Consider the following 14,016-nt stretch of genomic DNA (forward strand, 5'->3'; position numbering starts at 1 on the left):
AAAGAAACGGACCATATGAACACGCTTTAGGAGTTCGGATGGATAAAAAGCTTCTCGTGACACATTTGGAAGAGCAGACATAAGAGGTGGACATGCGATGCAATGTTTTCAGTGATCTGATTCAATTCCAGAAAGGAAGTGCAGTACACATTTACAGACTCAGATATGGCGACGTGCAGTTTCAGATACATCCTGTGTTTGGATTTCTTAGCTCACAGCCATAATAGTAAATTAGCAACTGAGCGTATGAACTACTCAAAATATGGATTTACTGGACACTTATTTTATTGTATATACTAGTGAGTAGTCCGACATGTTTCTCTCTAAATCAGCACATTTCATACGAAGCATTTCACTTCCTGCTGTGTTTGGATTAGCAGTACTGCAAGGCTCTACTGTACATGTAATGCCTTCCGTCCCACATTTCTCCCAGGAGTGATTTCTCTGATTTACTAATCTCCAAAATTGCCACCCCAGCGTAGACTATTACCGATTTGCTCGGAGAGAAACCGTGACTTAGTAGTTTCAACCCAATTTTCAGATTTCTACAGTTCTGTTTTATTTTTGTGAGACAGTTTAATTAGGTCTGCTCAGAAGAATGTGATGCACATTCACCCCAAGAGAGTATGGGGGGGGGGGGGGGGGGGGGGAATGGGCAGGGGATTAGATGGTGAGGGAGGAAGAGAAACAGAATGAGGGAGGAAGGGAATATTATGAAAGGGGAAGAGCAGGAGGTGGAGCAGCAGAGGCGGAGTCAGTGCAGGAGGAGAGAGAACGGGGATTGAGAGGTCAAGATATTTGAGTGTGTGAAAACGGAGAGATGGTGTGCTCACAAAAAATACACACGCGCACACTCACACATACACACACACACGCACACAGAAGGTTGTTTTTCATCAGGGTCAGTACTCTAGTGGGGGGACAGGTCAGCCTGACCCAGAATCATATGCCTCAAGGCAAGACATCGTGGGGTTTTATTTTTAGTGGAAAATTGGTACAACCTCACAGTGGTACACACACACACACACACACACACACACACACACACACACACACACACACACACACACACACACACAGACAGTATACTATGCTAGTTTAAATACACCTGCACACGGTGCACACCCTTTATTTTGCAGAAGAAGTGTTCTTCTTTTTTTACTTCCCCTCTTTTGATGACATGGACACATGACATGTGTGTGTTTTTGTCATCCCACAGACCGGGCACGGGCGCCTCCGCGTCCCTCCACGATCAGGTGGACAAACTTGAGAAGCATCTCAGGTACGTCAGCACGCTCGCACCACCTTTCAGCTGTCGTCCCCTCGTCCTCGTTCGTCTTCTCCCCGTTCAGTCCGGCGTGCGGATCAGAGCTTTATTTTCCGAATGTAAGCTCGCTTTCAGGAGCTGGAATATGAAGTATTTCCTGCTTTTTCCTGCTTTTTCCTGTTCTCTAACAGTTTGAATTGAACATCTTCGGCTTCAATAGTTCACTCCGGCTCTTGGTCCGTACCTCACTACTCTATCTGTTTGCGAGACATTTCAAGTGTTGAAGAGGAGCTCATAAGTTTGTTGATTAGCGCTGCATTGCTTGGGATATGTTCACTTTGTAGCCATGCTTATTACTCCGCCTCTGCATCACCAAACACCAACCAGGAGGCTAGACATGGAGGTGCAGTCCACACACACACACACACACACACACACACACACACACACACACACACACACACTCGATATCAAAGCACTACTGTCTGTCTCATGGTATTCAGACAGCCTCAGGCATTTTCTCTGTTTCAGGTTAAAATCACCTCCACGTCGATTCCTCTCTCTCCCTCTCTCTCTCTCTCTCTCTCTCTCTCTTTTATTCTCCCTCTCTCCCCTCTCTCCCTCCCCTCGGGATGAACTTCCAAACATAGAGAAGTCAGGAGGAGGAAGGAAGGAGGATAAGGATGAAGGCAGGAGGAGGGTGGGAGCCTGAAGGGAATGCAAATATAGATGATGATGAGGATGAGGAGGAGGAGGAGGAGGAAGCAGCAGCAACAGGAAAGCCTGTGTTGGCCTTTGCAGACAAACATCCACACATATTTACACGCAGGCACACACAGCCATGTACGAATGCACCTCGGGGATTCTGGAAAGTGTGTTCATGTATTAATTTTTTTTGTGCTGAAACATTGTCACACACACACACACACACACACACACACACACACACACACTCTTACCCAGATGAATCAGGCAGTAAATGCGAAGTGTCTGCTTATTGAGTGCCTCCAGAATAAAAGTTGCCACTACCACTCGCTGGCACATTAATATGTGCACAGGGAACATGCAGACACTCCCACACACACACACACTCTCACTCGAGCGAATACACACACACACACACGCACACACAAATGTTAATATCAAGGCTTGTTTTTTCGCTCTATCTTTTGCTCACATGCACACACAGTCACCTGTTTACTATGGTAATGAGTTGCAGCAGTGAGCGAACATCTGCAGCACCCGACCCTGTTGAGACTGGGGAATGTCATGCTAATCCAACACGCATGCATACACATGCACACACACGCATGCATACACATGCACACACACGCATGCATACACATGCACACACTCCCCTGGTCATATATTACTGCCAGCATTCAAATGCCCTTAGACTAAACGCATGCTTCCAACGAGGTGCTGTCTTGTTTGCTTGCAGTTCATCATGTTGCTCTTCAGTCTTGCTCTACAATTTGTAATCTGCACCTTGGCTTGCACATGACTATCTACTGCCAATATTATGAACAGCTCAGAGCGTACACTTTCTCATCTGTACGCTTTTTTTTTTACCCCAGTTTTTTCTCTTTTCTTACTGTGATACCTCTTGCTTCCCATCTTCTGCTTCTACTGCAAGAACATGTCGATTTAATGTGACTTGTAACTTGTCTTTGTCTGATTTTCATCGCGCCCTTTCCCTACTCTCTATGATTATATCAACGGTTGCCTCCTTTATGGCAGCAGCGCTTATACACGTACGCGTCCGTGCTTCTTACCTCTTAGTGTGGTGGAGGTTCTGGAGAAACACGGCCTGCAGAAGCCCATTTCATATGTGAAGAACAGCCAGAGCAGTGAAGAGGAAGCCCACCAACTGATGGTCAAACTGTGCCGCCACACGGGTCGCAAGTATGAACTTTAGAAAGGCACTGAAAAGTCACACATGTATGTCAAGATCCCGTGACCACACCTAACGCCCATATGCATGTGTCCAGAATTCCTCCCGTGAGTGAGACCGTGTGGAGAGGTCTCATGCAGGACCTGCTTGACATGCAGCAGAACGTCTACACCTGTCTGAAACCGGAGACGTGTCACCAGGTAAAAAAAAAAAACGGCAAAGGAAGCCGACACGGAATAATCCCATTTATGCTCAACTGCGTTGTTAAAAGAGCAAAAGCTGTAATTCAAGGGGACAAAGTGCATATTTTTTGCACCGTGAATGAGACTTTGGTCCATAATTGACACATTGAGCGGTGTGTTTCCACCAGAACCACTGAATTCAGACTCCTCCAGCGCTCCCTGCATAATATCCCCTCTCCTCTCCGACTGCTGCAGGTCTTTGTTGAGTCCCTGCTGTGTTCCAGCCGTGTGGAGAACGTACGCCTGGCAGGGCAGCTCATGCACTGCTCAAAGGTATATCAAAAGACGATTCCATTACACATTCACACGGCACATTCCAGCTTCTCTATATTCAATATATTAAACCACCTGTTGTGAATTCCAGCGCTGCAGTCTCATTGATCTCTAAATGTCCTGTTCACGGTTCCAGGTCAGACAGGAAGTTCCTGGCAGTTTGTCTTTCCGGGGTAAAGGTCACGGCCTGAAGGTGGCCTACGACAACAGCTTGGAGTTGGTGTTGGCCGCTGCCAGAGAGTACTTCAACTCATCCACCACGCTGACGGACCCCTGCATGGGCCTGGCCAGGTGAGGAGGGAAATGATTTCTCTACTTAATATTTTTTTCCATGGTCATCTTCACGAGGCTGATTTAGAGCTTAACTTCACACACATTTAGTTTGTAATATCCGAGAGTAAAGATAAAGGTAAACAATGACAAGGGGAAGTTATGGGTTTCATTTTAACTTCTAACCAACTTTGTACAACCTTTTTTTTTTTTTTGTGTGTGTGTGCTCTCTGAGATGTTGACCTTGTTTGTTGGCGATGTTGGAGAAACTTTTATTTTCTGTTATTTATTCTGTCCTTGTATGACTGACTGAAGGAAAAAAAGCGATGGCTGCTTTTATTTCCGTTCTTATGGGGACGTTTCGTGAAGTTTATACCAAATAAGTATTTGAATGGTGGTGCATTTATGTCAGTTGCTGGTTTCAGATGTCAGCGGGGGGGGGGCTGCCGGGCATCTAACCTTACCGTCTGTTGCTAGTGGGGAAGTGGGACAGTAATTGGGTCGTCATTCATTTATAGTAACTCATGCAGAGGCCCCCCTCCACACATTTGGACATCATCATCCATTGTAACGGTCCCACTGTGTGTGTGTGTGTGTGTGTGCGTGCGCATGAATCTGTGTGTGTGTGTGTGTGTGTGTGTGTTTGCTGCTTGTGTATTTGAGACATGAGACAGAAAGGAGTGTCTGAACTCGTGCACTTTGCTCTGAAATTAATAGTCCCTACAGACTGGCTGCCTGTGTCCTTTAGATTAAAATAACTGCTCCACAGACACACATTTTATGGCTCGTGCTAAATACCAAAGACACACACATACACACAAGCTCGGACAGATACACAAGCGGCGCGCGCCAGTGTGCTGAAAGGATGCGGTCAGTTTGCACCAGGCGACAAAAAGGACAAAAAACATCCCTCTTACAATACCATGGGAAACCCCCTCCAACTACATCCTGCAGTATCACTCGCACAGAGCCTGAGAGATGCTCACATGCACCCAGTGGAGACACGAAAAGAAGGAAGTACAAACACAGTCCTTGAAAATCTGGAGCAAAAAGGTTTCATATATTGTGTGAAGCTGCAATAATTCATATTTTAACAAGGGATCAAGTGACTACGCGTATTATGAAAGGTGTTGTGAGTGGTAACCAACCCACAGAGCATTATCACCCAAACCAAGCTGCTCTATTGCTTAAGCATCTTTGAGCTGCTTATTTGGGTTTTATAGCCCACGACTTCAGTGTTTAAATTCGGCTTTTGTCAACCTCCTTTCCACTAGCATTAGGAAGGTGTTTTAGATATTTTGTCATACTAACTCTATAAAAACACTCTAATCTTCCTACCCGGCACCAAAAATGCTGGCAGACAAAGTTACTAGTGGGTGTACATAGAAGAACGTTTAGTGGCTAAAGAGCCCAATATTTTCCTCAAGAGTCGGTGGAGACCAAAAACAGAGCAAAAAGGAGAGTCAATATTTGACACTATGCTATAAATGAATGCTAATGTCTGCTGCATGTGTAAGGCAACTGTTTGCTAACATGCAATATGTTACTGCTAAAGTAGCAATATGTTTTTTTTTGCGCTGACACTCAAATTGTTACATTACTGAAACACATTATAGCTCTTTCCAAAAACTACGGGTACTTTTTTCCGTTGATTCCAGGAAGGTTGACCGACATGCATGTGGTTATCAGAATTGGATAAGGTCAATACAACATATAAGCAATGTTTTATTTGCATCATTCATATTTGTTTTGACTGTTTCAACACAGCGTTTAGCCTCTAAATCGTTGTTGTTTAAACTTCAGCCCCGGGGGGTCAATGGCTTTCAAAGTTGTCAAAGTCTTGGGTGTAGCTTTCTAAAACATGACAGGTACTTATTATTATTATTATTATTATTATACAAGGAACAATGGAAAGATGTAAGAAATAAGCGGTCGTCTCTGTCGTATTCGAGATGGCTCGCCTTCCCAAAACGTGTTTGATTAGACGAGAGCTGGAGTGAAATGTGTTCGCAGCAATGAAGAAAGAGACGGAGCGAGTGCGCCGGGCCTCACGGTGTTTGGTTTTCGTCAAAAGAAAAGCGAGGTTTGATAACTGCTCCCGTGTGTGTCTGTCTAACAGGAAGTAGTTATCTGCACATTTCAGAATACATTCCGCAAAGCACATCGTGACTCTTCAAAACCCCCCCCCCCCCCCCAAAAAATAGATTTTTGTTCTTTTCTCCGCTCGAAAAAAAAACCACACAAACAACCACCCGCAGGCCTGCAGACACTTCACAGCACGAGTACATGAGCAACATGCCCTCTTTCTGTCTCTCATTCGCCCGTCCACCCTGCTCTCGTTTTCCACGACCTTTTGTTCCTGGCAAGAACACCGGCCACGCTCGCAGAGTGGGACGCTGCCGAGTGTCTTTGCCGTGTGTGTGTGTGTGTGTGTGTGTGTGTGTGTGTACGCTACTCTGGGAACGCTATCGATTCAACCTGTTTTTAAGATGTATGTTTGGGATTGTTTTGATTACGCTGATGGGGGTTCTGAGACTCCTCTTCTTCTTCTTCTTCTTCTTAGTCGTCTTTGCGCGAACGCGGCGAGCGTGACAGAGAACCGTGCTGTTTCTTTCGTTGAATGCCAAGGACAAGTCTCCTCCTCTGTACTTGAGTGACGCTGGCGTCAGAGCTCCTCGCTAAGCTCTTGTTTTATGTGGGATTTATTTATTTGTAAATTAATCATCCGGTTTTTTCTCTCTCTCTCTCTCTCTCCAGCTTTGCAGTATTTTGCTTTTGCTGTATAATTGCTTGATGAAAACCCCCCTAGAAAATGAGAGCGTGTACTCTCGTCTCATGCAGGCACCGCACACACTCGTACTGGTACATATGCTAAGTGATGTGCTCCATAATCCTATTAAAGGTAATGAGTGTGGATTGTGTTAGAAGAGTAAAACTCCCCCGTTGTAGATCCGTCAAAAATGAGTCTAGACTTTGTAAATAAATCCATTTAAGCAGTCAGTTTACGATCACGATGTCGAAACTTCACAAACTTCAGATCTAATAAGCATTTTTGGCTTCAACTTTGAAAGTGTATATGGTTAGAAATTGTTTTTAGATTGTTTTTTCCTTTCTTTTTTTGACTTCTTTTTAATTTAGTTTCGGGTTTTCAGTGTTTCGGCTTTTCAGAAATGTGTACTTTTAGTTTCTCTATTTATTTTTTGATTTACAGTAGTTTGAGTTTTCTGGAGCCATGTATAATGGTCTCAGAAGTATGTACTGTAGATGCATATGCACATTTTTTGGGGATCTCCATCAGCTGCCACTGAGGTCGCATGCTGATGCGGTCCACACATCTGTACTGCATCTCTTTGGGGCTTTTGTTGAACTATGTTGGCCTCTCACATAATTTATCTTTGAGTACCAACAACTTGATTGTTTACTACAAGTAATGTTTCTAAAGAAGCTCATTAGATTGCTCTACTCTGAGCCATGAGGGGACAGACGGGCAGTGTTAACCTCGCAGCTTCATTCTGAGCTATTTGGAGCTCAGACAGAATTTTTTTGGCTGCACCAGACCGCTGAGCACTAATCAGATGTCAGATAAAACTCGTAGACAAAGGGGATGTAATGCGTTAATCATGAGCTTTGGATGAGCTGGGAGGCAGATCTCGTATCTTTGGACTGGGCCACTTCCCTCTGTTGTCAGCCCTGTGCTAAGCTAAGCTAACGGGCCGCTGCATGAGAGTGGTATCAATCGTCAGACTCTTGCTTCAAACGTACCTCACTGTCCTGCATATGAGTCTGAGTTTCAGATTTCCTCTTCTCGTTCCTTCGATTGGTACGGATCAATAAAGCTGATTGGTCCGTCATGCGTCCCGGTTTTAACCGGCGGTTGTCTTCACCAGGTCGTGTCTCCAGCTGATCACAGACTGTCCTCCGACCATCCAGGAGGAACTGGACCTCATCAGTTCCCTCAGCCAACTGGAGGACTTCAACGCCAGCATCCTGCCACTGCAAGGTACCGCACAAGTGGGCGTGAATGTGTTGTGTGTGTGCAGTAGCAAATCAAAACCCACCTGTTCAGAACTGCTTTTTACTGCTTTTAATGTGTGATTGTTTGCTCCATGTTTTTATTAATTTGATTTATTAGGGTTCGAGCAACTGACTAAGTCCCTATTTGTGTTACCTGTATTTTAGTTATTCTTATTTTTTTTAGCTTTTAGGATGTTATAATTATGTTTTGTAAAGTGTCTTTGAGTATCACGAAAAGCGCTATATAAATTAAATGCATTATTATTATTATTATTCAGGTTTAAAGTAATGACACCGCCCTCCCCCATGTTCCATCCAACCTCTCTCCCTGCTGTCAGTCCCTTCATCCCTCTATATGTCACTTCTTCTTGTCACTATATCTAAATATACAGTTATTTATGGTTCAACTGTTGTGCAAACAACATCTGCCTGATGGCCTAATTAGGATTAAAGTGCTTGGTTTTCGGAGCGTGCGCTCTCTCACGCGTCCTTTTTAAAAAAATATTTGCGTTCCATCTGCAAACCTGACCAATCAGTATTCACCTCCACGCTCTTTGGTTCTCTCTTTTCTGGCTCCACGTCAGTTCTTCATCACAGCGGTTTTCAAGGGCTGGTTCCCTGTTAAAGGAAGCTGTGGAGCCAGAATGAGCCAGCCTGGCCCCTCGTCGCCTCACCTCTGAACTGGGGTGTTGATTGCCTTCGAGGCCCTTGCTCTCTTTCCTCCTTTTGCCCTCATCAAACTGAGCTGCCAGAATAAAAGCACTGTGACGGAGAGAACCATAAACTGCCATCTCTCTCATCCTTTCTGATTTCCCCACCCCCCCTTTTGTTTCTTTGCTCCCTTGCTCACTCTTCTCTTTCTCCTCACTCCCTGCTGTCTACTTCCTTTTTTCACCGCCCACTTATCCTCACCTGAGAGACGAACACGAGGGAGTTTTAGCAAGAAAGTACAATATGAGAAGGAAAATAAATTAAGGAAAACTGCGACAAAGGACAGAAACGTAGTGAAAAAGAGGAGCAGTGAAACTCTCCAATCACTACGTGTTTGTGTTGCTTTGTGCCAGTGATCAGCTCCATGGCTCTGTATAGCCCGCAGTGCCCTCATGCAGTTTTATGTACCGACTCAAAGACACACGCACACATACTCTCCGCACACAGAACTACACATTATATTTACTTTCCTCTAAAGTAAAAGCCATACCTCTTGAAGTTTGCGCAATCGCAGATTAACATGCACCAGTATAAAGTGAAAGCATTTGAGCCTCTGTAATCCATTTTCGGCTGTCTCCTGCAGCACCCCGACAGCGCCTTAGGCGATGCTTCACACGCAACACCCTACCCAGAATTCCCTCTGGGCCTCGCCCAAAGTGATGCAGAGCCATAAAGATGCTCAGCAGGGTGCAGGGAAAGCTCAGAGGCCTGTGGAGGCAGCAAACAAGCTATTTATTAGATTTTTAGGAAAAAGAACAAACATGAAAATGGTTTTTTGGTAGTTTGTGTATCTTGAATTCAAATTATGATAAAGTTTAATACCTCCCTAAAAGTTCACTGCAATCCTTTGATTGATTAAATACTGATTATACACCATTACATGCATATTGTAAATGTCAAACAACGAGCATTGCATCTCATCTCATGGCCACAGTTCTAAAACTAATGCTGGGATTTTTTTACAGGACAACTGGAAACAAGGGACTGTGGTTGACAAGATTATAACATTGTTATTGTGGACAATTATTTAACAAATTGCTCTGATATTTGCTTCAAAGTGGAGCCGGACTAATGTATCGCCATGGAGATTACACAATATCAGCCAATCTTGCTTATCATAAATATATATTCGCAGATATAGTGGGCAAAAAGAAATTGCTGTAAATGATTGTTTTCTTATTGGACGGGATTCAACTGTGGTTTTTTTCATCCTCCAGGGCTGCAACTAACAATTATTGTCATTCTCATTTAATCTAATGATCATTTTCTTGAGTAATTGGTCTATACAATGTCAGCAAGTAGTGAAAAATGTCAAAGTTCCTCTGAGTCTAAGGGTCTCGTCTGTGACGCCTTTTTTCTCGCGTCACATGACAAAAACCCAAACAAGGAACCGACAACACCCATCATCATCATCATTGTCAATACCGGCCAATTCATCACGAGGGTGGGGATTTACTCTACGCAGCATTTTACAATTTTGCAGACGTCGCGACAGCAGCTGCATCTATCATTTGCATCATTTGTATCGTCGGCCGCAACTTTTTTCCAGATTGAATACACTAATTAGATAAAAATTTCCCCCCCCCCCCCCCCCCCCCACCCCTCACCCCCTCCCCCTCCCCCGCCTTCCTTCTCTCCCTCCCAGTGCGCCTGCGACCAGACCGGCTGTCTCTCGTAGAAGAATGCATCGCCCACTGCTCCACGGCTTACAAGCAGTCTAACACTCTGCTGAATCTGGCCTCGCTTCTCCGAGTGGCAGGTACCTATGGACACACACACGCACACACACACACACACACACACACACACACACACACACACGCACACGCACATCATCTTTCTTCTCATTTCTCTTGAGTTTTTTTCGGGTGCATCAGGGAAAACATTCAATGAACGTGCACACTGATCAAGGCTCTTCTCTAGCGGCAGTTTCATGATAAATCTCATGAGATTAAGTGAGAAAGGACCGCCCCCGCGATGCACCGAGACGTAGCCCGGCATGCGTGGGTACTTTCAGCACTGACAGCTCTCACACAGGCTTCATGAGCGGCGTTACAGCTTGCAAGCAAAACTCCATATTTAAGCACACCCCTCACTAAAGGAGCAAGCACATTTTTATTCCCGAGACGCATCGCTTTGTGCAGTTTCGTGTCGTTATGACAGTCGGGGGCAGGTTCAGTTCTCGGCAATCAAATCAAATCAAATCTGTTCGTCCTTTCAGGATTTGTAAAGATATTTGTACAGGCTAGTCGGATAGATGTTGTTTCTGAATGGCAGCACATTTATAATTACCACCTAAATATAGGTTAATGTTCTGTCCACTGTTCTTCAAAGCTTTTACATGTTGTGCTTTTCTTTTTAAGAAAGCTGCACGAAAAGAAAAAAAAACTATTTGAAGCTCGCTTATTCCCTCAGATAAAAGTATTGATCCTCAAACCACTAAAATGTAGCCTTCAAGGGGATCTAATGGCGAAAATGAAAAATGATATCAATAAGTATTTTTTTTTTTAATTTACACCTGAAAATAAGAATTGCTTTGCTTTTCGTGAAGTTCCCCGACGCGCTTGTTGATTGCAATCTGCAACCTCGCCGCTAGATGTCGCTAAATCCTCCACACTGGCCCTTTTTTTTAAAGAGGACGTGGCTCTTTTATCAACATCCAACAGACTCACAAACCTCGCCGGGGAAGCCACTGACGAGCCTCGTCTCGTCTTCGTAAACAGACTTCAGTTCTTTATGTTAAGGTCTCTCTTTCTATCATATTCATGTTTTTGTGCAAGCTTTCATAGCTCCCATTCGGGATTACAGTATCGCTGCAAGCACACATTGCAGCGAGTTGATGAGTCAACACATGAAACGTGAGGGATGTTGGCTGTGTTTTGGTTGAGTTTATATATATATATATATATATATATATATATAGTATAGTATATTATATTTAATGACTCCAGGGTTCTGTGGTGAATATTTAATGCAGGTATCACACCGGTTAAAAGCCCTTTGGGTTTGCTTCCCACCTCGCTCTACCCGAAAATGCTCCGTAGATCATTCTGTCTTATGTGGCAGAGTTTTTTTTTGTCTGAATGGATCAATAATTATAATATTGAATTAAATTGTGTCTTGGTGATCCAGTGCAACGCTTCTGGAGCTTGTTTTGTTGCCACAGCTTATTGAATTGAGCACTTCCAATTTGTTATTTTTCGGAAATGTATCACTTGGCTTCACTTGGAAGATGCCTGATTTGAGATCAGGCTTGAAATAAATGCCAGAGCATGTCTCGATCATGGCGTCAAACGCACACAATTGCAACTCCTTTATTGTCGGGTGTCGGGGGGACGCTGGCGAGTCTAACGCCGCTCCGTCTGGGACCGTTTTTGTTTGATTTTCCACCTTATTTACAATTCAACATACGTTTTGAGTTATTTTTATTTTTATTTAGCAGCGTGGTTAAGTTCAATGGCCGTTCTTCTCTGTTTTTAATTCTACTGCAACGCTTCGTCTTGGATTTGTTTGCTTACCTGTTGCACCTCCACTGACCAACTTCACCCCCTCAAAGTGCGGGGCCGTCAACTGGAAGGTCTTGCCCATAAAACTGGACTCACTGTTCACCTTGACGCCTTCAAACTGCACCAACGACAATATAAAGATGCCCTCCTCTCACTACTCCTCCATCATCCAATCTATTCAGAACTCTGCCGCTCGACTGCTCACCTCCACCCGCCGCTATGAACACATCACCCCGGTCCCACGCAACCTTCACTGGCTCCCGGTCAAATACAGGATGGACTTTAAAATATTACTCACCACCTACAAAGCCCTAAACAACCTGCCCCCTCCCTACCTTTCAGACCTCCTCCCCCTCCACGCCCCAACCCGTTGCCTCAGGTCCGCCGGTGCAAACACTCTGAAGACCATCAGGACCAAGCGCCGGACCTAGGGTGACGGGGCCTTCTGAGCTGCTGCTGCCCCGCCCCCCCCTCTCTGGAACACCCTCCCCATCCACATCTGTCAGGCTCCCACCTTATCATCATTCAAGCAAGCCCTCAAAACCCACCTCTTCAAACTCGCCTTCACCTGCTGACCCGTGCACCCTACCCTCCACTACATGACTCACTCCTGATAGCTTCTCCAGTTTTTCTTTTTTACCCGAAATGTTCTGTTTGTCTCTGCCCTATGTGAAGCGTCTTTGAGCACCTAGAAAAGCGCTATAAAAAAATCGAAGTATTATTATTTATATTTATATTGAGGTCTTGACAGCTTATGAAGGCACCATTTCACCGTGAAAATATTTGGCCAACGCTGCTTTCCGCCCTCGCCGTAAACATCTCATTTCAATCTGCCACTCACTCCGCACACACACACGCACGCACACATAGACACACACGCACACGCACACACACGCACACGCACGCACACACTGACACACAGACACACACGCACACAGACACACACACACACGCACACACACAGACACACACGCACAGATCAATCCATCGTGTTTCTTCATCTCCTGCCGTGTTCTTTGATCTGCAATATGCAGGTTTGTTCAGAAGTCCTGCTTCTGCCTCTCTTCATCGCCCCGTCCTCTCTCTTTTGTTTACTGAACTCAGATGGAGATCAAAGATTGTCCTGAGCCGCCACGTGAATGTTAACACGGCAACCAATCCCACCAACACTACTAACATATCAAACTGAGATTCATTACTTTTTTTAGCGAGATGGTACTTTTAAAAACATTTCATACTCTCTGTTTGAGATGAGCAGACATAATAACCTCATTTACGGTAGACAGATTAATATGTAGTCTCAAGCTCGGTCTGTGGCTCAGCTAATACAGTTAGAGGTCCTTATGTTGCCACCTGGTGTAGTCAGGAGGAGATTTAATAAAGGGGATGTTATTAAGCCAGATGTGATATGCAGGATTATGAGATTTGCTGTTCAGTGTGTTAGCTTTGACAAAAAGTTTTCAAAAGACACTCGTGTGTTGATGTGTGCTTCAATGGATATCTGTCTGTGAATCTAGGCGACGACAAGGACGCGCGAAAAGGCAAAGTGCTGACCCTGCTGGCCGAGCAAGCCCTCCAGTGTCTGGACTTCAAGGCCTCCTCCGTCCACTGCCGGGACCTCATGGCCGCAGGTATGTAGCGGACGTTGGAAAACGAGGCTCACTGAAGTTAATGCAAACCTACGTCAGGCCTGTCTGCCCTCATTTGCTTCCAACTAAACATGAGCACAAAGCTTTCTTTCCTTATCTTCCAAATGTGTTCGAATATCGACATCCGGACAACTTTTTTCTTTAGTTCCAGTTCTGCTTTTTGTCAACCCTTCGTTAGCTTTTTCTTGTG

General features: G+C 44.7%; 1 protein-coding gene across 1 annotated transcript in view; it reads left to right on the top strand.

Annotated features, from left to right (window-relative positions):
* The window catches only part of nbas (NBAS subunit of NRZ tethering complex), a 133,072-nt gene that overhangs the window by 43,323 nt on the left and 75,733 nt on the right, over positions 1 to 14,016 (top strand). Inside the window, exons 27-34 of the mRNA XM_034527287.1 lie at positions 1,220 to 1,282; positions 3,050 to 3,172; positions 3,259 to 3,361; positions 3,599 to 3,676; positions 3,813 to 3,967; positions 7,834 to 7,946; positions 10,317 to 10,430; positions 13,695 to 13,808. Coding sequence (XP_034383178.1) covers positions 1,220 to 1,282; positions 3,050 to 3,172; positions 3,259 to 3,361; positions 3,599 to 3,676; positions 3,813 to 3,967; positions 7,834 to 7,946; positions 10,317 to 10,430; positions 13,695 to 13,808 — 863 coding nt within the window. The remainder of the gene's footprint in view (positions 1 to 1,219; positions 1,283 to 3,049; positions 3,173 to 3,258; positions 3,362 to 3,598; positions 3,677 to 3,812; positions 3,968 to 7,833; positions 7,947 to 10,316; positions 10,431 to 13,694; positions 13,809 to 14,016) is intronic.

Source organism: Cyclopterus lumpus, chromosome 24, assembly GCF_009769545.1.
Source record: "Cyclopterus lumpus isolate fCycLum1 chromosome 24, fCycLum1.pri, whole genome shotgun sequence".
Taxonomy (NCBI): domain Eukaryota; kingdom Metazoa; phylum Chordata; class Actinopteri; order Perciformes; family Cyclopteridae; genus Cyclopterus; species Cyclopterus lumpus.